Source organism: Monodon monoceros, unplaced genomic scaffold (assembly GCF_005190385.1).
Source record: "Monodon monoceros isolate NGI ecotype Baffin Bay Population unplaced genomic scaffold, NGI_Narwhal_1 Super_Scaffold_13, whole genome shotgun sequence".
Classification (NCBI taxonomy): Eukaryota; Metazoa; Chordata; class Mammalia; order Artiodactyla; family Monodontidae; genus Monodon; species Monodon monoceros.
The window spans coordinates 49,179,501-49,202,357 of NW_021703769.1; the positions used below are offsets into that span (position 1 = coordinate 49,179,501).

The following is a 22,857-nucleotide window of genomic DNA, read 5'->3' on the forward strand; positions in this document are numbered from 1 at the left end:
TAGAAAGCTAACATGCTCTTTATTTGAGGGGGAGATGGGTCTCTGCGCCCGCCAGGGTGCCCGTCCGGTCACTGGTAGCCGGCCAGCTGGAGGACTGTGGGGTAGCGGGTGCGGTGGGCCATGCACTTCTGGCGGTCGATGAAGAGGCTGTTCGTCTTGACAGCGATGTCCTTCTCCAGGCTCATGCGCGTGTCCTCCAAGTTGCGCAGGGACTGCTCTGCTTCCAGAAGCTTCTCCCTCAGAGCCGCCAGGGATAGGTTCAGCTCCTCTACCTCGCTCACCAGCCTGCGGGGGTGGGAGGAAGGGGTGAGTTGGGGCTGCCCTGGGACGCCTGGCCTTCTGGGTGGGGAGAGCGAGGCCCAAGGTCAAAGCCTGGGGGCCCCTGTTGGGGGTCTTGGTCAAGACATTTGGCCATAGAAGGGCTCCCAAAAGGCCCAGAGGGAAACCCAGCAGCCACACTGGGAGAGGGCCGGGCCAGGACACCACATGAACTTCTATTCCTCTATTCCTGGCATCTGGAAGTGAGATGGGCGCCCCTGGAGCTGAGTGAGGACCCAGTTTTCTGAAGGAGTTGAGGGACAGGGAAAGAGGGATGCCCAAGGCAGGGGCACTTCTGCTTAAAAGGCGACTGTGAGCTCAATAAGTTAGAAAACAGAAAACGTGACCCCACCTACGCCTCAAGCCAGGGATGTGTGTCCACCGTGACATTGGAGGTGTGGACGGCCACGAGCAGGATGGTCAGGGCGGCCGTGTGGCCTGGGGAGCTCTGCCTCCCAGACCCTGAGATTCCTCACCAGGGTGAAGCAGGGAGTGTGGCCGCCCCTGGCACTAGGAGCCTGGCACAGTGTCCCCCAAGGAACGCATAGCATCCAGTCATGCTGGGGCAGGGTTGGGGACGTGGAAACCGTGTGTGTGTGTGTGTGTGTGTTGTGCTTGTGTGGGGCCCAATGTCTTTCCTCTTCACATCTGCAGGGCTGTGTGTGGGGGTGGGGGGAGGAGTTCAAGGGGGCCCCAGAGGCTGAGGAAAGCCCGGAGGTGGGTTGGTGACCAGGCCCAGCCCAGGACGGCCCCAGCAGCGACAGGCACCTGAACTGGACAGCGTCTCGGCACAGCTCCACGTTGGGCCGGTGGGAACGCTGGTACAGGCGGGTCTGGGCCACTTTCAGAGGCGCCTCCTTGTCCCTGATGGCCTGCTTCAGCGCTGCGACATTGTGCTCCTGGTCCATGATCTCCCGCAGTGTCTGCACACAGGACAGTCCCTGTGGGTCTCCCCCACCACACCCCAAGCCCTGTGCCACGTCGAGCAGGCAGCTCTGTCCGCTGGCTCTGGGGGAGGAGTGGAGGCAGGGAGGATGTGCATGGCCACCTCGTCCCTCCCATGGGCACCCACAGGCCTGGGGGCGGTGAGGACAGCAAAGCTTGTGGCACAGCAGCTCTGGCCTGAGAGCCCCCAGCCCTGTGGTCACCAGCCCCCGACCCTGGTCGGGAGCTGGAGAGACAAAGGCAGCAAAAGTCACCCTGAGAGCTTAGGGTCAGAGCCCTGCCAGGCCAGGGGCCAGCACCGGGGACACCCCACTAGGCAGCCAGGCCCCACCTCCTTCCACCCTCCTTGCTCGTGCTTGCAGCACCCCCTGGTCAGTCACTCCAGTGACAATGCCACCACCCCCAGTGTCACTTGGTTTCTCATCAGCTTAATGAGGGCCCAGGGAGGAGTGGGGGCCCTGCCTCAGGGGTCCCTCAGGATGGGCAGGGCCAAGGAGGGGCAGGAGCCAGGCCAGGTCGTGACAAAGGCATAGTGGCCAGTGGGGGAGGAATGGTCTGGGTTACCCAGTCTGGGCCTGGTCTTTCTCTGTGGTTACGTTACCAGGGGGTGTCCAGCCCTAGTGGCTGCCCTGGGCGAGGTCAAGTCGTGGGCTGGGCGTGGCCTGGCGGCGGGGTGGGCGTGGTCTGGCGGCGGGATGGGCGTGGTCTGACGTGGGATGGGCGTGGCCGGGCGGCCCCACCTCGCGCAGGTGGTGCTCCAGCTTGTGGCGCGCGTCCTCCAGCTCCTCACAGCGCCGCCCGAAGGCCAGGTTCACGGCGTCGCACTGCAGCCGCAAGTCCTCGGATGTGTCCTGCAGGATGCAGTCGACAAACTTCCGCAGGTTGACTGAGGCCAGGAGTTCGCGCTCGGCGCGGTACAGGTTTTCCTGGGTGAACTTGGCCCAGGTCTCGGGCGTGGAGGCACTGCGGGCAGGGAGTGCGCGGGCACCGCGGTCGGTGGGGGCACCTGCCAATGGCTCCGGTTTGCACCAGGGCCTCCGCGCGTCCGCCGCGCCCGGTGTCCCCTGCGCCGCAGCATAAACTACCACCCCCAGTCCTAGCGCCACTCCCCGTCCCGCCCCCCGCGCCACCCGAGCGCCTCCCCGCGCGCTTCCCGGGCCTCCTGCTCCCCCAGCTCCGCCCCGCTAGCCCCGCGACCCCAGCTCCCCGCTCCGTGTCTTCCGTGCCTCCTGCGCCCCCCGGTGGTTCCCGCGCCCCAGTGCCTCCTACGTCTCTGGGCCCTGCGCCACCCCGGGGCTGTGTTGCGATGGGTGGTGGCCCAGCGCCCCCTGCCGGCCTTATGCGGAGCTGCAGTCAGCCGCCCTGCCTCAGGCGGCCCCCCACCCTGGGTCCTGCCTCCCTCGCAAACCCCAGCCCCTGTGGTGAACCGTGTGTGCTGGGCACTTGGGCGGAGGTCCCGCTCGCCTGCCCATCCCCAGGAGCAGAAGAGCTGCACAAAGGACCCCCAGCGGAGGGACTAGGAGCCCAGGTGGGATCTCGCAGGTGGGGGCGGGGCGTTTGTGCACAGCCCCTGCGGAAGATCCCACCTCTCCTCGAACTTGGCGGAGTGCGGGTAGAACTGCAAGTCGGAGCTCTGGTTGTGGTAGCGGCAGCAGGCCTCGTCGATGTTGCAGGCCTCCACTTTGTCGGACCAGTCCATCTCGCACGTTTCCTTGTGCTCGTGATTCATCCTGGGGAGAGCGGGCAGGGCCTGCTGTCTGTGTGGGTGGGGAGCTGGGCCCGCCTGGGCGCAGGGCAGGGTAAGCCCCCCAAGTGGCAGGGTAGGCCCTGGGATGCTGGCCTGGGTTCTGGATGCCCAGGCCCCTCGGCCATGCAGCAATCTGCCACCCCTACCTGCCCAGTGCCTCCACCCAGCCCCTTGCTCCTGGCTATGACTGGGGACAATCCCTCACTTCTCTGAGCCTCAGGGCCGGGTCACCCCAACTTCCTGCCCATAGCTAGCCTGAGGGGTAGGGGGACATCCCGAGGGCAGCCCTAGAGGCCACTCAGACCCACCGAATCTGGTTCACGACCTGCATCATGGTCCTTTTCAGGAGCTCCTGAATGTTCCGGATGAGGTCTGCCTCCTGGGGAAGAAGACCCCCGTCCCTGGTGAGAGTCTGAGAACAGCCAGGCTGGTGGGGCCCACAGGCAGCCTCTCAAACCTCTAGGAGGAGCTGAGATTTGGGGTGACCCCCAGTGGAACTGGGGGCTCTGCCAGCACCTGACCTCTGCTGGTGGCCTTGGGCCCCAGCTGCTTTCCTGGAAATGGGACATGAGCCTGGCTTTCTCGCCGGATTTATTCTGGGCTGTTTGGGGCGGTGCAGTGGGTCTTTTCTTCTGGGGGCTTCTATGGGCTGTAGGGAGGATCACCCAGAAGTGGTTCCCACTTGCTGGGCACTTAGCACCCCCTGGGCCCTGGGGCCACCCCTGCAGCCTGCCCAAGACACTGAGGGCACCAGCCTGCCCACTGGCCCCTGGACAGCCTGGCGACAGCCTTTGAGGACCCCGGCCACCGGGGACCAGGAGCCCCCCTGGGGCTGCCCCTTGGGGCCTTGGGCTCAGAGAGGCCTTACCCAGACAAAGGACACAACGGGAAACCCTGTGTTTCCTCCTGCTACCCTGACAGTTTCACTTTCTGGGCAGGAAAAACTCTTACCCCCTGATTTGAATTTTCTCCTCTGTTGGGCTCTAAACCCTGCGTGCCCAGTTCTGACCCGTGGGTCCATCTCCCTGTCCTGGCCCCTTTGTTGTCCGTGTACTGCTGGGCGGGGGACCTGGCTCAGGGCAGAGGGTTCACTTCCAGAGCCTTGGGAGGTTCTTGAGTGAATGAGTGTGAGGGTGGGGTGTTGGGGGGACAGAGGAAGGGCCTGGGGCCAGGAGGAGGTAGGTACTCAAGGTTCTGTCCTGAGCTTGGGGTTTGCAGGGGGTCCCCGGGCACCTGGGCTGGCTGTCTGTCTCCCCCATATCTCATGAGTGCCTGTGGCCTACAGCCTGTTTGCAGGTGAGGCTCTTCCCTGCCAGCATCAGGGGCCTGGCCTGGGTGACTCCCTGATCCTTTGGGGGCTTCCCCAAGGACAGGTCCTGCCGGGTTTGGAGGGGAAAGGGCTCTTTGTGGGATGCATGGGGCCCCCACCCCCCTTTATCCCGTCCACGCCTGCACACTGGTCTGAGGCTGGATTTCCAACACGGGCATGGGGGCGGGGCATGGGGGGCTCTGCCTCTGGGAACTCAGGGTCAGGCTTAATTTGCATGACCCAGGGTGACCAAAGGGGCTGTTCAGCAGGTGCCAGGACCCAGGGGTGACTGAGGGACCACACAGTGGGTACAGGCACTACCATGACCCAACCACATCCCAACCTCAGTTAGCCACTCCTGGGGCTCAGCTCAGGCCCTTCCTGGTTTTCGGGGGTGTGTGGAGGGGCATCAGGGCTTATGGGGTACTGGCCAGGCCCCGCCCTGCCTCAGTGGCCTCTGACTGTCTCAGCCTCAGACAATCATCCCAATATACATTCCAGGTATGAATGCTGCCATGGCCTGGGCCCTGCCTCACCCCCACGTGGGAGCCATAATGGGGCAGGGGGCAGAGCAGGAACCCTGGACCCGGGGCTAGGGTGAGTGGATAAGCACCAAAGTCCAGCCCCTGCCCCCAACCATGCTCAACCCCCATGCTGGGACCTGCCCCCAGGCCACAGTGCACCCAACCCAGCATGTCCTGGCTGGGCCCACCTTGCAGGGGGCAAGGCCTTGCCTAGCACCCACTATAAGGACCAGACTGTGGGAAGACCAGACCCAGCACCCTCCTGGGGCCAGGGATGGCACCTCCCCCTGGGCGGTCTGAGCCCTGCCCCTGCCCCCAGCCGGGGCGGCCCCAGTCGGTTCTGGTCGCCCACCTACAAGCAGAGCCACCTTCTCTGCGCCTGGGCATGCGCTTGTGTGTCCCTGCATGTGCTGAGGGGAGCAGGCTCCCTGTGCCTGTGTGCAGCCACGTGGTACATGGGCACCAAGGCCTCTGCCAGCCGTGCCGTGGGGGCACACGGGTGCCCACTCTCAGCCCAGGGAAGGTCATGCTCCCTGGGGAGAGGTGGGGCGGCCCGGTCTGCAGTTCTGGGGGCTGGGAGGGGCCGAACCTTCAGCAGCTCCATCTCCACGCAGTCACGCACAAGGTCGGGGTGCTGGCGGCGCTCCCGGCACTGCAGGTTGTCAGTGGCTATGGAGAAGGGCACGGCCGTGGCATCCAGGGTGCGCTCCAGCCGCTGCTTCTGGGCCAGCAGCAGGTCAGTCTCTGCGACCAACTCTTCCACCTGGCGCTGCAGCTCCAACTTCCAGCAGTGCATGTCCTTCAGGCGCTCGCCCACCTTCTTCGTGGAGTCCTGCTGCGTGCGCTGCGCCAGCGCCTCAGCCTCGGCTACCAGCTGCCGGCTCTCGTGGTGCTGCTGCTCCGACTGGTCGAGGTCGGCAAAGGCCTGGTGGTAGCGGGCATAGCAGTTCTGGAACCACTCATCCACCAGGTATTTGGCCGTGCGGAAGCCAGCGGTGGCCAGGCCCGAGGACATGTGGGCGCCTGTGTTTCGGGCCACATCGTACAGCTTGCGGGGCACCTGGCATGCTGGCACCGTTTGCGGGGCGGGCTCCTTGGTCAGAAGTATATCTGTCTGCGCCATGGTGTGCCCGGGCACGGGGTGGGGGGGTGAGAGGGAGGAGGGCCACTCAGCACGGTCAGCAGGGCAGCTCCAGCCACTCTGTCCCCAAGCAGGACATGGCTTCTGGCCTCGTAGACAGATACACACCAAGCCCTCCTGTTGCTAGGCAACAGGGATCCGCCCCCCCCGCCCCCGCGGCCCTCTTAAAGGGCCAGGCAGGCCCCAGCCCCACCTGTCCTGGCCACGTCTGGCACCTGCCTGGAGGAACTGCATATGCACCACACCCGAGGCCAGGCTCTTGTCTCCTGTGTCTTACTGGTTCCAGTGGGGCTGTACCCCTGGGCACACAGGTGTCTCTGACGGGGAGTTGAATTCAGCCTCCAGTGGGTACCTTGAATCAGATGCCCAAATCTTCCCCACAATGTAGGTAGGTCCTGTCCTGGGAACAGTGTCCCCAAGGCCACCCAGAGCCTGGTGTGTGTCTCCTGGTCCGCGGGGAGGGATGAACATCTCTAAGTTCCCCATCCTGGGCTGGGAGCCTAAGTGTCAGGGCGATGCCCAATATGGCCAGCAGAGGGCGCCATTGGCCGTGAAATACTGTGCAGCTGGCAGGGCAGCGGCTCCTGGGGTTCTCCTGAGTCAACCCAGCCGGCAACGCTGTGGCCTGGATGACCTCTGGCACCTCGCACTCTGACCCATCCCATGCACCCACCAGTGCTCGTAACAGGACATACACACCCCACCCCCAGCACAGTCCCGTGGTCCCTGCCCCTCCACCTCTCCCACTGCTGCCCCATCCCCCACTTGGGCCACACAAGCCCCCAGAGCACCTCAGATGCACCAGCCTGGGCTTGCCCTTGGCCTGGGCACGCATGCCCTCCTCCCAGGGCCCTGACCCTTGGCACTGGCACCCCTCACCTGACAGATGACATTTGTACCACTGGCACACAGTAGGTGTTTCAAAAATGTAGGCTTTGGAGACAGCAGCCCAAGACCTCCTCCAACTCAGCCCATCATCGGGGCTGATGGCCTGAGGAACCACCTTGAACTTCTCTGTGCTTAGTTTCCCAGGTGGCAGTGGATACACAGGGCCTGCTGGTGGGGGAGAACCACGGGAGGGACCACTGTCCACCTTTGACTTAGAACCTGCTCTTCACACACCATCTTTCCCCTGTGGCCAGAACAGGATGGACCTGCCCGGGGTCCAACCCAGGGAAAAAGCCAGAACACGTGGGACTGGAACCGAACTCCCTGACATTGCATGACCCTGGGGTGTGGCGGGTGGGCCAGCAGGGGGCCCTCTTCGCATGTGGGGGTCCCAGTCTAACTCTCCCTGTGACAGGACATGGTCCCCAAGGCGGGGCTCTGGGCCAACCTGGCCCTGACCCTGGACAGCAGTAGATCCCACGGCCTCCGGCCTTTAGTCCAGAGGCGAGTGGCGCTCATGGGATGAAGACTCCTGGGACGACTCAAGCCCTGCGCTTTACCACGTGGCTGGACAGGAGGCCCGCCCCCCCTGCACCCTGAGCCTCAGTTTCCCCATTCGGGGAGTGAAGTTACACCGGCCTCTGCATGGAGCTGCTGTGGGCATGGCCTGAGTGGAGGCCAGGAAATGGCTGGCCTGGTACCCGGTGCTGGGAGTGACAAGCGCCCCCCTTGGCCCCTTCCCACCCCCACACAGCACCCCTCCCCAACCCAGCCTTGCAGGGTCTCTTGGGGTGAATCCTCCATTGCAGGAGCTGAGGTGAGCAAGGTCTGTGCAGGCAGGTGGGTACAGCCACATGTCAAGACGCAGAGGCGGGTGCATTGATTTATTAAATTTATTTGTTTCCAAATTGCATTAGCGTCGGGAAAATTGAGTCTCAGGGCATGCCAGGACTGCCCAGCACCCTTCTCCCCAGCAGCATTCAGGCAGTGGCTCAGAGGCTGCGGTAGGGCCAACAAAGCCCTGAGGCCCCAACACTCCCCTCCAGACTGCTTGCACGCCCCCAGGGATGGGACACTCCCCTCCTCCCAGGGCAGCTCTGGAGGGCGCCCCCCAGCATGCTCCTCCCTTGGGGTCAGCCCCTTTAACAAACCCTTCCCAGGCCTGGGCCTGATCATTCTGGATAAACTGAGATAGGAGGAGGCAGATGAGGAGGGAGAGGATGGCGGGGTAATGACACCCCTTCCTGAGAGCTCGCCGGCAGGCCTGCACCAGCATCGTCGGGGGTCTGGCAGCTACTCTCCCTCTGTGCAGAGGGGACACTGAGCCATGGCCCCAGCAGCACAGCTGGGAGGCAGCAGGCCGACTTGGCACACAGGCCGCCGGCATTTGCCCCAGGACCCAGCAGGGGGAGCAGCTCAGAGAGGATGCGGCTCGGCATCTTGGGGGAAGCCACTCGCAGGGAGGGGGCATGCCCAGGGTCCCCGATTTGGGCCCTCTGCGCCCCGTGGCTGGACCTTCTGACCCCAGTGCCCCCTTTTATGGACTCAGAGTTGGATGGGTCAGCTGAGCCCCTAGCAGCTGGGGGTGGGTCTTCAGTCAGCTGGGGGCCATGGAGGGCACTCTGCCTCAACTGAGCCCCCGGGTTGGGACCCGAACACGGGGAGGGCAGGGCCAAGTTCACCTGGGCCACAGATGGGCCTTCCGGCAGGGGATGGGGGACAGGGTTACAGCTCCATCACGGGCGTCCCTGTGACAAGGACGATTAGGAGGGAGAGGGCCCACCTGGAGGACGGTCCAGAGGCTGCCCTGGCCCGCACCCTGAGCTCCCAGCAGGCATCCTGCATCACAGCCTGGAGGTGGCTGCAGAGCACCGACCCCAGCTGTGCAGGATAACCAGGACGCAGGGCAGCCCAGGAGACACACACCCCTGCCCCAGGCCTGGGGTCCTGTCCCCACACAGGGCCTACAGCAGGGTCACTCTGGAACGGCTCTGACCCATTCCATGTCACCGTCCCTGGGGACCCCTGTGGGCACCAGTAGTGGATGAGCCTGGTGAGAAGGGCTCCTCCTGCTGGGTCCAGCCCAGCTTGCCCCTGGCCCAAGGCCCCTGCTCACTCGCGGTCCAGCCTGGAAGTTGCCAGATGGGGAGACAGGAGCCTGTCACTTCTGCTCAGCTTCACAGCCTGCAGCTCACCCTGAGAGGCCCAGGTAGCCATGATGGGCCCAAGGTCACTCAGATGCCAGGGGCAGAGACTCAGCCATCTGACCTCCTCAGACCATACCCCCCCACCACGCCCTCCCCACTCTCCCACCTGAAATGACAGCTCAGGGAGCCTCTGGCCACCAGCAGACCACCTGCCAGGCACAGGCAGGAGGTGCATCCTCACCTGTCTCTCCTGGGGCCAGTGGAACATTTTAATAACGGGAGGATTTGCAGCGGTTCAGACAGCCCTGAGCCCGGCCTTGGCCACGGTCACAGTGGATGCCGGGGAAGCCACGGAGCAGGGAGGGGCCCCACATGTAGGAGGGGAGGATGAGCAGGCCCACTCCTCCAGGTCCAGCAGCCCAGAGTGTGGACAGGAGGCCGAGGGGGAGGGGGAGGGGGCTCAGGAGGGCTTCCTGGAGGAAGAGTCCCCTTGGCTGAGGCTTGAAGGGCACACAGTCCAGATGGGGGCAGGCACCCCCAAGGCTGTGGGGGGGGCATGAGGGTGGTCTGACCCCCAAGGCGGCCGTGGAGCCCCTTCCCTGGGGGGTGTGAGGCCCGGCAGAGGCACTGGTGCTGCAAGATCGGACAAGTAGACAGGACTTGAGTGTGGGCAGGCAGGCAGGCGGGAGCGAGGCTGCAGTCAGAGGCCTGGCCCCCGGCCGAGGTGGGCTCCATGCCACATCCCTCAACTAGGCAGCCGGGTGGACAAGAGAGAGTCTGACAAGCTGAGGACTCACTTGGCTCGGCTCCCCGGCCTGGTCCTGGGTGGTGGGGGGAGGGGGGCTGAGGGCCACGAGCGCTGTCCTGCCCACGCCTCACCAGGGAGGACATCACACGCAGGACACAGTTCATCCATCCGGAGGTGGGCGCTACATGGGGCAGCTGCAGGTGGCCGGGGCCTGGTCACCCAGAGGCTGTGTGGCTGGGAACCATCATGGGATCATGCCTCTGTTTCCCCATCTGTGAAACGGGGATTCGGGTATTCTCTCCCTTGTGGTATGTGAGGATGGAGGGAGGCGTGTGTGCAGCTCCTGGTACGGCTGTCCCCTCGTTTGGGTGGCCTCACCCCCTGCCCTTGTTCCCACCCTCAGGTCCTTCCTGTGTGAGGTCTGTGGCGTGGAGAGGTGGCCACAGGTGGAAGAGAAGGCTGGGAGGGCCCAGAAACAGGTGGTCCTGGGTACCCACCCGGGGGGGGGGGGGCCGGCAAGGAGCTGATGGTTGTCGAGCAACAGGGGGCTGGGAGGTGGACACCATGCCCTCAACCTTCACCGCCGCTCGGGAACCCTGCTCTCCAGAACTAACTGCACACATGTCCGAGCTCAATGGGTTTTATTTTTATGTACGTGGAAGGTTAGTTATGCCTCTCGACCTTGGAGAACTGGCCCTCCATAGGGGACGTCCCGTGTGCCCCCGCAGTGCATGCCCCCTCTCATCACCCAGGGGCCAGCGGGTCCCAGGGTAGGTTCTGGGCTGTGTTTGTGGATTTGCTCTGCAAGCTGCCGGATTCTAGCTTTCTGGCTTCTGGATTCAGCCCCCAGGTGGGTGAGGCTGGTGTAGAGGCTTAGGCCGGCTTCCTGGGGGGTGGGCCCAGTGCCTGCCCACTGGTGGGAGGAGCTGGTGGGTAGGGCAGGTCAAGGGGCGTGTCTAGAGGTGGCCCTGGGCTCAGGAAGTCTTAGGCAGCCAGTCTGCTGATAGGTGGGGTTGTGTTCTCGACCTGTTGGTGTTTGGCCTGAGGTGTCGCAGCTCCGGAGCCTACAGGCTGTTGGGTGGGGCCAGGTCTTGGTGCTAATGACCCAAGCAAGAGATCTGCCTCCAGCGAGAGTTTAACACTCCCGGACATTTCCGTCACCAGTTTTTGTGACCCCAGAGAGAGCCACAGCTGCCCCCACCTCCCCAGGAGACCCTCCAAGACCAGCAGGTAGGTCCATCCCAGGCTCCTGTGGAGTCACTGCCTGGGTCCTGGTGCAGGAGACCTTGTGTGTGCCCTCCAAGAGTGTGTGCGCCCTCCAGTCCTGTGGAGCTCCTGCGATCAAGCCCCGCTGGCCTTCAGAGTCAAATGCTCTAGGGGCTCCTTCTCCGGATGCCAGACCCCCAGGCTGGGGACCCTGATGGGGAGCTTAGAACTCTCACTCCTGTGGGAGAACTTCTGCTATATAATTATCCTCCAGTTTGTGGGTCACCCACCTGGCAGGTATGGGACTTGATTATATGGTGAGTGCCCCCTCCTACTGAAACCATACAACTCACGTGGGATTTGAACCCAGCCAAAACCCAGATTGGGACTTGAACCCACAGGCTGGGACTCAAACCACTGTCTTTTAATTGACACACACCTGGTCTCAGGACTTAATGAAGCTCAGGTTCTTTATGTCTCAGCACAGAAGGAATTCAGCGAGAGGCAAAGTGATAGGTAAGAAGTGGATTTATTTATAGAGATACACATTCCATAGACAGAATGCGGTCTGTCTCAAAAGGCGAGAGCAGCCCCAGAGCATGGGGTCCTCTTGGAAAGTGAGAGCAGCCTGCCCTGAGAGAAACACTCTGCAGACAGAGTGTGGACCATCTCATAAGGCGAGAGACCCAGAAATATAGTGCGGTTAGTTTTTATGGGCTGGGTAGTTTCATAGGCTAATGACTGGGAGGATTATTCCAACTGGGAAGGGGTGGGGATTTCCAGGAGTTGGGCCACCACCCACTTTTTGGCCTTTGATCGTCAGCCTCAGAATTGTCCTGGCACCTGTGGGGCTGTCATTTAGCTAATGTATTACAATGAGCATATAATGAGGCTCAAGGTCTACTGGAGGTCGGATCTTCTGCCAGCTTGGGCCTAATCGGTTCTAACCAGTTTATAGTCATAACCACAATGGCTATGTCATTCATAAAGGGTTGTGCCATGCCCCTTTCCCTCGTTTTTCACTACCATCTCATCTCGTTGTGGTTTCTTCTTTGTCTTTGGATGTACAATATCTTTTTTCGTAGGTTCCAGCCTTTTTGATCGATGGTTGTTCAGAAGTTAGTTGTGATTTTGGTGTGATCATGAGACGAGCTCAGGTCCTTCCACTCTGCCATCTTGTCTCCTGTTCTCCTAAACAGGTTTTAGAAGAAGCTTTAAAACTCCAGAACGGACGAGATAGCGTGTAGAACCCAACTGCAGGAGGCATGTGGATGTCTGGCTCTTGACGGAAGAGGAGGAATCACTGGGCGCAGGACAGACAGGCGAATACTTATTGAAATGGCTTTACAGAGAAACTTCTGCCCAAGGAAGAGGAGCGGGACGGAGCTGCAGGGACCTAAGGAACGAGGCACGGATGGGTGCCCGCCAGTGAGGTGACCCGGGAGAGCCTGTCTGCATCTGTAAATCGCAGTAACGAGCCACCGCTGGAGGCAAGAACCGTGCCTGGCACAGAGCAAGCCCTGAAGGAGCGTTTGTTACTACTGTCACTGCTTCTTTATTGTGTATAACACACATAACAGAAAATTTACCATGTTTACCATTTTAAAGTGTACAAGTTGGCAGCATTGAGCGCATTCACAAGGCTGTGCAAGTACCACCTTCATCCAGTTCCAGAACTTTTTTGTCACCCCAGATGGAAGCCCTGTCCCCATTAGCATTCACTCCCCGCCCCCTTCCCCCAGCCCCCAGCAGCCCCCAGTCTCCGTCTGTCTCTGTGGATTTCCCTGTTCTGGATGTTTCCGGTAAGTGGAATCATAGGTATTTGTCCTTTGGCATCTGGCTCCTTTTGCTGCACAAGCTGTTTTAAGGGTGCATCCAGGTTGTAGCCTGTGTCAGTGCTTCACTTCTTTTCATGGCTGAGTAATACTCCACCACGTGGCTCCATCTCATTGTGTTTATCATCTTCAGCTGGTGGACCTTTGGGTTGTTCCCACCTTTCAGCTTTTGTTAACAGTGCTGCTGTGAACGTGGGCATCGGGTTTTTATTTGAACACTGCTTTCCATCCTTTGGAGTGTGTTATTGTTTTTATTACCCAGACACCACTTGAAAATAATAGAAACCTGAAGGACTTCCCGCCACCAACACACCCCCATCGAACCAGGGGAAACGACAGCAGTTTGAAACCCCGTGCAGGCCGGGCTGCGGAGAAACCCACACTTGTCTGTCCTGTGGGCCCGGCCAGCTGGGTCAGCTTTTCTGGGAGCAGTTTGGCAGGTGATGTCGAGAGCCATTCCTGCATCCGACACGGCAATTCCAGCCCTTGAAATCCAGTCCTAGGAAAGAATTGCAAATAAGGGGGAATCTTTAAAAAAAAGAAAAAAGTCACTTGTACCAAGCTGCACAGCACTGAAATTTATAATCAGAACAAAGTGGAAAGAAGCAGTGTATCCAACAACTGGGCCGGTGGAGCCACAAGGAAGATTCAGTTCCAAGGACATGAGTGTCTGGGATCTGGACACAGATGAGCAATGCCTGAGATGTGTTCATGAAACAGAGTGCCCTGAGACGTGGGGTGACTTAATCATAGCATGGTGCTACAAGGTTGTGCTTCCCACAGAGAGTGAACTCCCCATCCGTGGAGGAGTTCAAGCAGCCATGTGTCAGGTTGCAAGGGAGAAGCCTGGAACCGGAATGGGTAGGCTGTCTGTGAGGCCTGGGAGAGTTCACACTGCCCACTACAAGGATGCCAGCACAGAGCAGGCAAGGGAGTGGGACCTGGAGTCAGCCCACAGGAGCTGGACAGAGGCCAGGCAGCTGGGAAAAGCCCTGGCCATCCCGAGGAGGAGGCGGCACAAAGGGAGGACTTGCCCTGGTCTCCATGGGCTCCCACGAGAGATGAGTTCCTGGCGTCCTCCATCCACTGTCTAGTGGGCCTGGACTCCATCCGCCCACCCCGCAAAATGGCAGAGGGATCGGGGACAGCTGGGGGACGCCAAGCAGCTCACAGAGTCACCATCCCCACCATGTGTCTCCTTCCAACGCCCCCGACATGCGACACTCAGGCAGCTTGCACCCTGTCCTGTGCACATGTGCCTTGCCCCTGGGGAGAAGGGGACCAGCCTCGGATGCAGCACCTCGCTCCGTTGAGGGAGGCCTTCGGGCAGACGTTGCAGGAAGGAACTGCGCCGGGCCCACCGGCTCCGTGTCTCTCCTGGGGGCTCTGGATTGCCGGTCTCCCCAGTCCTTGGGCTCTGTCCCTGTCTGTCCACCCCACCTCGTCCTCTGCAGGAGTGTGTGGCCCACCGAGACCCAGGACTCCCACCCTCGGGCTCTGAGGAACGTCCCTCGAGCATGCCGGCTGGTGGAATTTTGGGGGAGCCATGGGGTCCAGAGCCGCACACCCCACTCTCACTTATGCCGGCCTGTTCCTGCTGACCCCCACTCCTGTGGCCTCCGGTGGCCCCGCCCCGGCATCTGCTGGACAGTCACCCTGAGTGCCGCTGGGTCCCGTTTACAGATGAGACCAAGGCCCAGAGACGAGCAGTCGCTCTGGCAAGGCCGCACAGCTGGCATCCATCTGGACTGGACAACTCTAGAACCTTCTCCCAGGGCAGCTGCTGGGGCATCTCTGGACAGCCGGCCCCTGCCCTTCTTTTAATTCCTCAGCCTTCTGGGAATGGGGGTCTGCAGCTGCTCAGGAGCAGAGGGTCCAGGGACAGCCCCTGGGCAGCAGGGGTTTTCTTCTCCTGGCTGGAGCCAGACCCCGAGTGCCCGGCATCCTCTGTTCAGCAGCAGCCTGTGGCCCCACATCTGTGCACAGGGGGCCCCCAGCAGCCCCCTGAACCTAGGTGAAGCCCTGGGCCCCACTCTGGTCAATGACAGGGGAGCAGAAGTGACCCGAGTCACTCATGGGCAGAGCATTAAAGAGCTGGCACCGCTTCTCCACCTGCCCTGCCCCTGCTAGGTGGCTGGTGATGTGTCCCTGAGTGAGGATGGCAGGGGGCAGGCCCTGGATGGCCCACCAGGGACCTGAAATACCTTTGCTGTGGGAAGCCACCAAGATGACCAGACCTCTGTCACTACTGCAAAACCTGGCCCAGCCAGGACCTGGGTCATCCCAGGCTTCAGCACACCCACCCTCCCCACATCCACACCCATCCTGGAATGCTCTCCAACACCCTTCCTTCTAATTCACCCCTCCCCCAGGAAGTCTGCCCTGATTGCCTCCTGCAGTCTCAGAACTGGCTCGGGCCTCCTCCTTCCTCTGCCTTCAGTAGTCCAGGGACAGGGACACATCCCAGCATTCACAAACCTTTGTTGGAGTAAAAGGAACTCAGACCCAGCTAAGGAAATGCAAGAAACCAGCTAGAGGTGTATGCAAGGGAGAGGTGAGAGGCAAAGGGAGGACAAGGGGGCCAAGTGGGCAGCTCACAACACAGAGCACACTCTTGGGTTCGAGCCATCACCTGTCCGCTTGCTGAACACCACTCCCATTAAAAAGACAAATCCAATAATAATGAGCAAACCAGACAAGAACTGCCCTACCCACCAGGATTTCTGAGGCCCCTGGTGGACATCAGCCAATAGGTTTCAAGGCTGACAAACCAAATGTCATTCAGGGTCACATTAAAAGAGGTATATACTCCCCAATGAGGGAGGCTATCATCCTACTACTCCTCTCTACACTGGCCACGACTTGGGTGGAGGTTGGCAGAGACTATTCAGGGGTGGCAGTGTTGGCTACGTGGGGCATGCCCAGGGCAGAGCAGCCAGCGAGGGCAGGGACTGACACCACACCCCCCAGGGAAAGGGTCTTTGGAAGCACAACTTTGAGAAGAGGGTCCAAGGGATGGCTGAGCATCAGCAACCCCCTCCCCCACGTAATTCAGCCCCTCAAGCTCTTGAAGTGCGTGGACCCACCTTCTAACAGCGCCTTGGGGGTGTTCCCTGGGGTCTGACCCCCATGTGTGTCATGCTCACCCTGGTGTCCTTCATGCCCATCACCCTGGGGAGACTGCTGACCCAGCTGTAGACTCTCTTCAGTCCTGTTGAGGGGGGCCCTGTGGGTGCTCCGAGGGGGGACTCCTAAGCCAGGCCCGGCCGATTTAGGCATCCTGGGCCTGCCTCCCACCTCCCAGTCCAAGAGTTTTTGCAAGAACAGCCAAATCCCTGATTTATCAGCTCAGCTTTATCTCCAAAACCTCCTACAATTTCCCAGAGAACAAAATTAAATACAGGATTTAGGAGAGATTTTGCAGGGCCAGGAACAGGCTGACGTCTCGAGGCCGCTTACGCCTGGGCTGAGTGTGGGAGGGTGGGCAGAGGGTGCCCAGCCCAGCCCCCACCCAGCCCTGGAGCTCAGTGGCCACAAGGCACATGCAGGGGTCACAGGCCCCCTGCACCCGCATTCCCCTTCACCACCCCTGCCCCATCATTACTGGTGAGCTTTTCAGAACTCGTAGAAGCTCCATCACCTGGGCCCCAACGCCCAGCTGGAGTGGACACACGTGTGGTCCTGCCATGGGCAGGGCAGGATTTAACCTACCTCCCAACCAGCCCTTTTAAGGGCGAGGAAACAGGCTCAGTGAGGTCAGGGCATCTCCTGACTCTCAGACCCCAGGCAGTATTGGGGTGCTAGGACGTGGCCTCAGATGCAGCACTCAAGCTGCACAGTCTTGGAGAGGCTCCCGCAGGGCTCTCCTGCCTGCCCACCCACGGGGCTCCCCCACCTCGCCGCATCCCCAGTAAAATCCCTGGACACGGCTCGGGGAGCACCCCCAGCTGGCACTGCCTGTGTGCCCTCACAGTCTGTGCCAGGGGGGAAGGTGTGCTGGCTCCGTGGGGGGGGGGACAACAAGGGCTCTGGTGTCTGGTGCCTGGACCCTGCCCCACGGGGTCCGCACCCTGACCCATGTCCACCAGTGCTCTGTCCCCAAGGCAAACTGCGCCCGTGAGCATCATGGGGCTGTGCGCCCTTCTGGAGAATCATGGGACATCAGGGTGGTCTTGGGGACCTCTGGGCTTGCAGTGGGGTCAGAAGTGAGGGTCTTAGGATGGTCCCTAACTTCGTAGCCTCCTACAGGCTGAACAGGTGGAAGCCGGTGGGCAAGGCAGGGAGCCTGGGGGGGCACTGCCTGCCCTGTGTCCAGGCACCTCAGCCCCAGGCTGGTGTCCACTACCGGGGTCTCTGCTGGCCTCAGAAGGACTGCAGGCTCTGGCGCCTTTGCCCGGTCACCCCTTAGCCAGGCTGGGCCCAGCAGACGCCCGTGGAAGTGACTGGACTGACCAGCGATGGTCACATCCCCGTCCTGGAGGCCCTGGTCCTGGCGAGGCAGATGTGGCGTCATGGTGGAGGCAGCGGGGGTGTTGGACGTTGGGTCGTGAGCAGGTCCAGGGTCCGCCGAGCCCCCCACCGACTGGGGGACTTTGCGGGAGCCTCCTGCTGCCTCTGTAACAAGAATAACAGGACTCGCAGGCCTTTTCCTGGGAGCGAGGATGGACCGGGCGATGGGGAGTGGGGCTGGCCCAAGGAGGGGTCCAGGCAGCTTGGGGTTGGGCTGAGGCCTTTCGGGGTATTGGTGAGGTCAGGCCCCATCTGGGGGACAGAAGGGCCATTTTGACAATGTTAGTGTTCGGGCCCGAACCCCGTCTGAGCCCTGTGTCTCGGGCTTCAGCGCTGGCTGTCCTGGACGCCCTGACGTTCTGCAGGTCTCAGGGGCTGCTCACACACCCCTCCCCATCTTATGCCTCTGCAGCCCCAGGAAGAAAGATGTATGGGGTCCTGGGGCGGCCTGGGGCCACACAGCAGTAACACATCCTGGGCCAGCCATAAGCTGCAGACCCTGAGATCCAGGGGACCGGGGCCTGGAAGGGGTGTCGGGGGGCCCCCTTTCCCCCACTGCACAGGGGAGCCCGGGCTGCAGCAGGGATGCCTGCCCCCCCAACTCTGACCTCGGATGGCCTGCCCCTGGCACCCCCACCCCTCCTGGCCAGCCCCCTGAGGCAGCCACACTCCCCACCCCCAGTTCTCTGCACCCCGCAAGTTGTGGCCCCAGCGACCTTGGGCCGTCCCGGTGGAGTGTCGGCGAGGGAGCCGCTTCTGATGTTAAGAGTCTCCAGCAGCAGCATCTGGAAATGCCTCTGTCGGCAATCGAGCCGATTAGGGGTGTGCAGGCTCCAGATAAGAGCCCAGGGGTCATTTGGAGGGCAGACACAGAGGACCGGTGCAGAATGCATGCTCTCCACCCAACCCCTGCCTCCTGCCCACCCCTCCCTCTCCTCCGGCCCCTCTGGAGGCTCTGGTCAAGGGCACGGAGCTGCCCTGAAGTCAGGCCTCCCGGGTGAACCCTCATCCCGCCTGAGCGCTCTGTGGCTTCTGGCGAACCCCTAAGCTGTCTGTGCCTTGTCTGCAAAATGGAGCCATGGTCTGCTTCTCTGGCTGTGGGGTAACTACAATGAGGTGTCTAGCCCTCTACATGGCAGGCTGCAGGCCACGGTGGGCCAGGGGCTCCTGTCTTCTCGGTGCTGGGGGATTCTGGGACCCATTAGGGAGGTGGGTGAAGTCTGACACTCCTCCCGTAACCCCGAGGCGCTGGCAGTGGGGTCTGGGCCCGATGCCTATTGGGCTGGGCTGCACTACGCCCCCCATCAGACGAGAGGAGTCAGGGTCCCACATGCAGTGTGACTGGGGGGGGTCCCCAATCCCCAAACATCCCCACACCGGGGACCCCAAGGGACCCTCACATCACCTTTCTGTGGTCAAGCCCCATGGGACAACCTCATGCTCCCCCTGCAGCAGCAGCTCTCAGCTGGGGGTGACTCTGCCCCGGGGACCCTTGGCAATGTCTAGAAGCATTTTTGGTTGTCACAATGCCAGGCGAAGGGGTGCCGCTGGCATCCAGTGGGTAGAAGCCAGCCCTGGGCCCCAGTGCACAGAGGCGGGGAGACCCTACCCTGGAAGGGGCATTGCTTTTCCTGTGGGAGATCCTGAGGGAAAGGGTTCTCTTCTCTCCAAGACAACACCTTTCCAGCAAGAAAGAGGAGACGGCGCCCACGCACCCCCAGCCCAGTGTCCTTGGCCAAGGGCATCCCAAGTGCATCTGAAGGGATGTCAGGCCCGAGGTGGCGCCAGGAGACCAGTGGCCCCAGAAAGGATGCAAACAGCCCCATTGTAGCCCCTCCAGGGCTGTGGCGGGAGGCTGGAGGCCCAGCTCCACCCAGGACTTAGCCCAAAGAGGACCTGAAAATAGACAGAGGACGTCGGCTGGACGGCACACCAAGCCCCAAAGGCCCTCGCGGGAGTGGTGGACGTGGCGTGGAGCCACTTAGCTGAGAACCAGGGCCACTCAGAGTCTCCAAGAAGGAGCAATCGGCCGGTTAAGTGCTTGGAGGGGAAGGGCAAGGTCACCACAGGGCCTGGCCAAGGGGTCAGCTGTAACCCTTCCCATCCTGCCGACCTCTCACTCCCTGGCCTTCCCGCACCGGCACACCCATTCTTCCCACAAAGCCCCCCAGCCCTGCACCCGCTGCCCTGCTCCGGGCTCATGTGCACCCTCCACTGACGGGCCCCAGCCCTGCCTGGTTTTCCAAGCTCGGGGGCCAGGGTGGACGGCACGGTCCGCAGGTAATGTGCGCCTCCCTGCTTCAGCTCCTCGATTCTTGATCTCTGTGGCTGTGGGAAGCAGCCTCAGGTGGAAATTTAGCTCCTGGGTGTTGTTCCTTCCCAGGCAGGCAGGCCGAGGCAAGCTGGGACACGGATCTCGGGCCTGGGCTGGCCAGCTGGGGCTCCAGAGGTCAGTGCAGACACAGTGTCCCAACAGTGACAGGGACCCCAGGAGGCAGGGGCTCAGTTGCTGCCCTCTGAACTCTAGGTGATCCCAGAGATGGGGGGGACCACCGTTCAGGCCTCCATCCTGGAGACCATCCTGGAGGGCCACAGCGCAGGGGCCATGGGGGTCACAGGGAGGCCCCCATCCCAGGCCCTGAGCCTGTCGGAGGCCAAGGGGAGACCCTTAAGTGGGCCTGGCCAAGGTCGGAGCCCTCCGTCTCTCTCCCCACAGGCCCAAGTCTGCTCAGCCTGGGAACCTCTGGGAGATAGGTGGGCAATAGAATCCAGGTGGGGCTCCCCCTGCACTTGGTGACGCTCGCCCGCCAACGGCAGTGAGTCATGCTGGTTTTCTAAGACCCTGTGAGCACCCAGGGTGTGCCCGGAGCTCTGGGAGTTAGCGAGGGATTGGACGGGCCTGACCCCACCAGCCCATCAGAGACCCAGTCTCTGCCTGCCTTGCACCTTGGCGCCTCATGACCACGAACCCAGCTAACGTCCACCCTCTGGGTCCCCCAAGAAGGGCAAGGAGGTTCCTGGGACTTGGGGTGTTCTTTGTGGGTAAGGTAAGGTCAAATGTGGCCTCCGAGGAGGGGGGAAGACCTCTCCCCCAACCAGGCAGGCCCATGGAGGGAGGGCGCACTGGCACGGGGTGTGGGGGGCAGCCTCTGCCCGCTCCCAGCCCCCCATTAGCGCCGCCCCTCCGTCACAACCCTGGGCAGCTCTAAATAGCCGTCAGCCAAGGCATCGACCGACCGCAGCCCCGCTGCCAACACAAAGGCCAGTCAGGAAGCCCAGCCACCAGCTGGTGGGACCAGACCCCCTCCCGCCCCCGCCGCACTAATGCACTTTGCATTATTGTAAATCTTGCTTTCCTGAGAAGAGCGGGAAGGTGCTCTGGGGACCCTGCCTCTGTAAGGGAGCTGGCGCCTCGTCCTCACAAACACCATTTACTCCTGATTTACAGAAAGTTCCTTCCTGGTGGGTTTTGTGTGCCCTGTCCCGCACCCCCGCCACAATGGCGCCTGCCAGCCCCCAGCCCCAGCCCCTCTGCTGGTCAGGCCGACCTCGTGGCTCCTCAGAGCCCAGGTCATTCTGCCCCCAGGCCTCCCCCAGGCTGCTCTTCGTCCCATCTCTCTCCATCCTCAGGACCGGCCTTGGGACCCCTCCTCCAGTAAGCTCTCAGGCAGCCCCAGCTCCTCCTGGGCATCCAGCTGGGCCTCCAGCTGGGCCTCCGCGTCTGCCCACAACTCTGCCTCCAACAGCGAGTGGCCCCATGAGTATACGGGCTGACTAAGTGGAGGGACCCCACCAGGCTGAGCCAGTGTCCCTCCTCCAGGTGACATCGTGACCACTGCCAGAGGGGCCACCGCTGGCTGGACGGACACTGGCCAGCACGAGCTCCGCCCTGGAGTGGGTTGGGTGAGCCACCAGCCCAGCCTGGCCCAGCTGGCCAAGCCCCGGCCACCCTGTGGCCAGCTGATGGGCCCGCACGGCGTCACAGATAGAGGGAGACCCTGGCCGGAGGCACCCGAGCATCACTGCTTCCCGGAGAGCTGGCATTGCAGTCCTGGGGGAACCGGGGGGGCTGTCTTGAGTATACAAGGTTTCCTTTGTATATTACAAACCAAGAAGAGCACCAAAAGATGTAAAGATGCATTGTTCATATTCTACATGAGACCGTAACTGTCCATGTTGGAGAGTACCATGATAACCATTATTTAAGGTAGAATGTTAGCTTCCAAGGGCTCTCCTGAAAAAGGACCACAGCCTGGGGGCTTAACCCAGAAATTCATTCTCTCGCAGTCTGGAGGCCAAAAGTTGTTAAGGCAAGGTGTCTCGGAGATGTTCTCCCTCCGCAGGCTCCAGGGGAGGATCCTTCCCACCTCTCCCAGCTTCTGGGGGCTCCTGGTGTTCCTTGGCTTGTGGCTAATTTGGGTTCTGAGCCCAGGATGGGCTTGGGCTCAGCGTGTTGCTGGCCAGCTGGGGGCTGGCACCAGCATGGCACGTCAGGGGAACAGGGGAGTTGGGGTCAGGGGGAGGATTGATTCCTGCATAATGGGAAGCTGGTACAGGGGGGCCGTGCGAGCGGAGACCTGACCCTATTTGCCTCATTAACAAATCCAGTGGGGAGAGGCCACCTGTCCCCACCCACTCCCAGCCCTGGCCAGAGAAGGACACAGATGGCGGTGGTTTACTCTGGGAACGTGGTCCGTTTCTATGGCGACGGGGCCTCCTGGTCTTGGTGGAGAATTGCTCACCAGGCCTTGGGAATGGGGTGAGGGGGTGGGGGCTGAGCCAGGCCCCCCATCTTTGAGCAGGGAGCACACCCTGCTTACTGGGCATCCAGGGCTCCCGGGACCCATGAGGTGGGGGTTGGGATTGGCTAGAGCAAAGCTTCTTGGGCCCTGAGTGGACTTGAGCTCCCAAGCAGAAGGTATGCCCCTCCCGACTACCCGGGGAGACAAGTTCCCCCCCAGCCGGGGGTGACCAGATTCGCAACATCCCCTCCCCCACGTCCAGAGTGGCACCCTCACCGTTAGCCGCAGAGCATCCTGCCCTGAACTTTGGCCTCGGCATCAGTGATGAAGTGTTATTTTTAAATTGTTTAATGGTGCATGAGGACCTAATGGGGTTTGCCATCCGGAAATTGTCCTGGATCAATAGGGAGAGTCAGGGTTTAGTGGCCCCACCTCAGCCCCGAGCTGTCTGTCTCCCGAGCTCAGCCTGGAACACTCCAGAAGGTTCCAGAGACTTGGTGGCTGGGAAATTGTTTCTGGAAGGACAGAGTTGTGGAGTTGGGAGTAGGGAGAGCTTGGCTGTGTCCCACGACCACCATGGCCTGCAGCCCCACCCACCTGTCTGCAAGCCACTCCCATTCTCCTGGAGGCATCAAAGGCCTCAGAGCCCCCACGAAAGGCGCCCTCCTCGTGAGGTGCCAGTGACAGGCAGAGACTCCGGGGTCTGCGTGGAGCTGAGGAGAGGGGTTCCATGGCCTCTGCCTCGAGATTCTGCACTGCCAGGTCAATGAAACACTAAAACAAACTGCTTCAGAGTGT

The 22,857-nt window shown here is 61.7% G+C and overlaps 1 protein-coding gene across 1 annotated transcript; it reads right to left on the bottom strand.

The window, feature by feature from the left end:
• Positions 1-6,054, bottom strand: TEKT4 (tektin 4). Its single transcript, XM_029222003.1, has 6 exons — positions 5,433-6,054; positions 3,319-3,389; positions 2,850-2,993; positions 2,004-2,226; positions 1,087-1,241; positions 1-285 (listed from the first exon to the last, which is right to left on the bottom strand). The coding sequence occupies exons 1-6, from the start codon at positions 5,964-5,966 to the stop codon at positions 69-71; spliced, it is 1,344 nt and encodes a 447-aa protein (XP_029077836.1). The 5' UTR covers positions 5,967-6,054; the 3' UTR covers positions 1-68.
• Between the last annotated feature and the right edge of the window lie 16,803 nt (positions 6,055-22,857).

Excerpts from the sequence above, each read along its gene's own strand:
- TEKT4 (XM_029222003.1), bottom strand. The coding sequence starts at position 5,966 with ATGGCGCAGACAGATATACTTCTGACCAAGGAGCCCGCCCCGCAAACG. Across the intron at positions 3,390-5,432 it reads TGGAGATGGAGCTGCTGAAG|GAGGCAGACCTCATCCGGAA; the intron begins GTTCGGCCCCTC and ends CTTCTTCCCCAG. Across the intron at positions 2,994-3,318 it reads CAGGTCGTGAACCAGATTCG|GATGAATCACGAGCACAAGG; the intron begins GTGGGTCTGAGT and ends CGCTCTCCCCAG.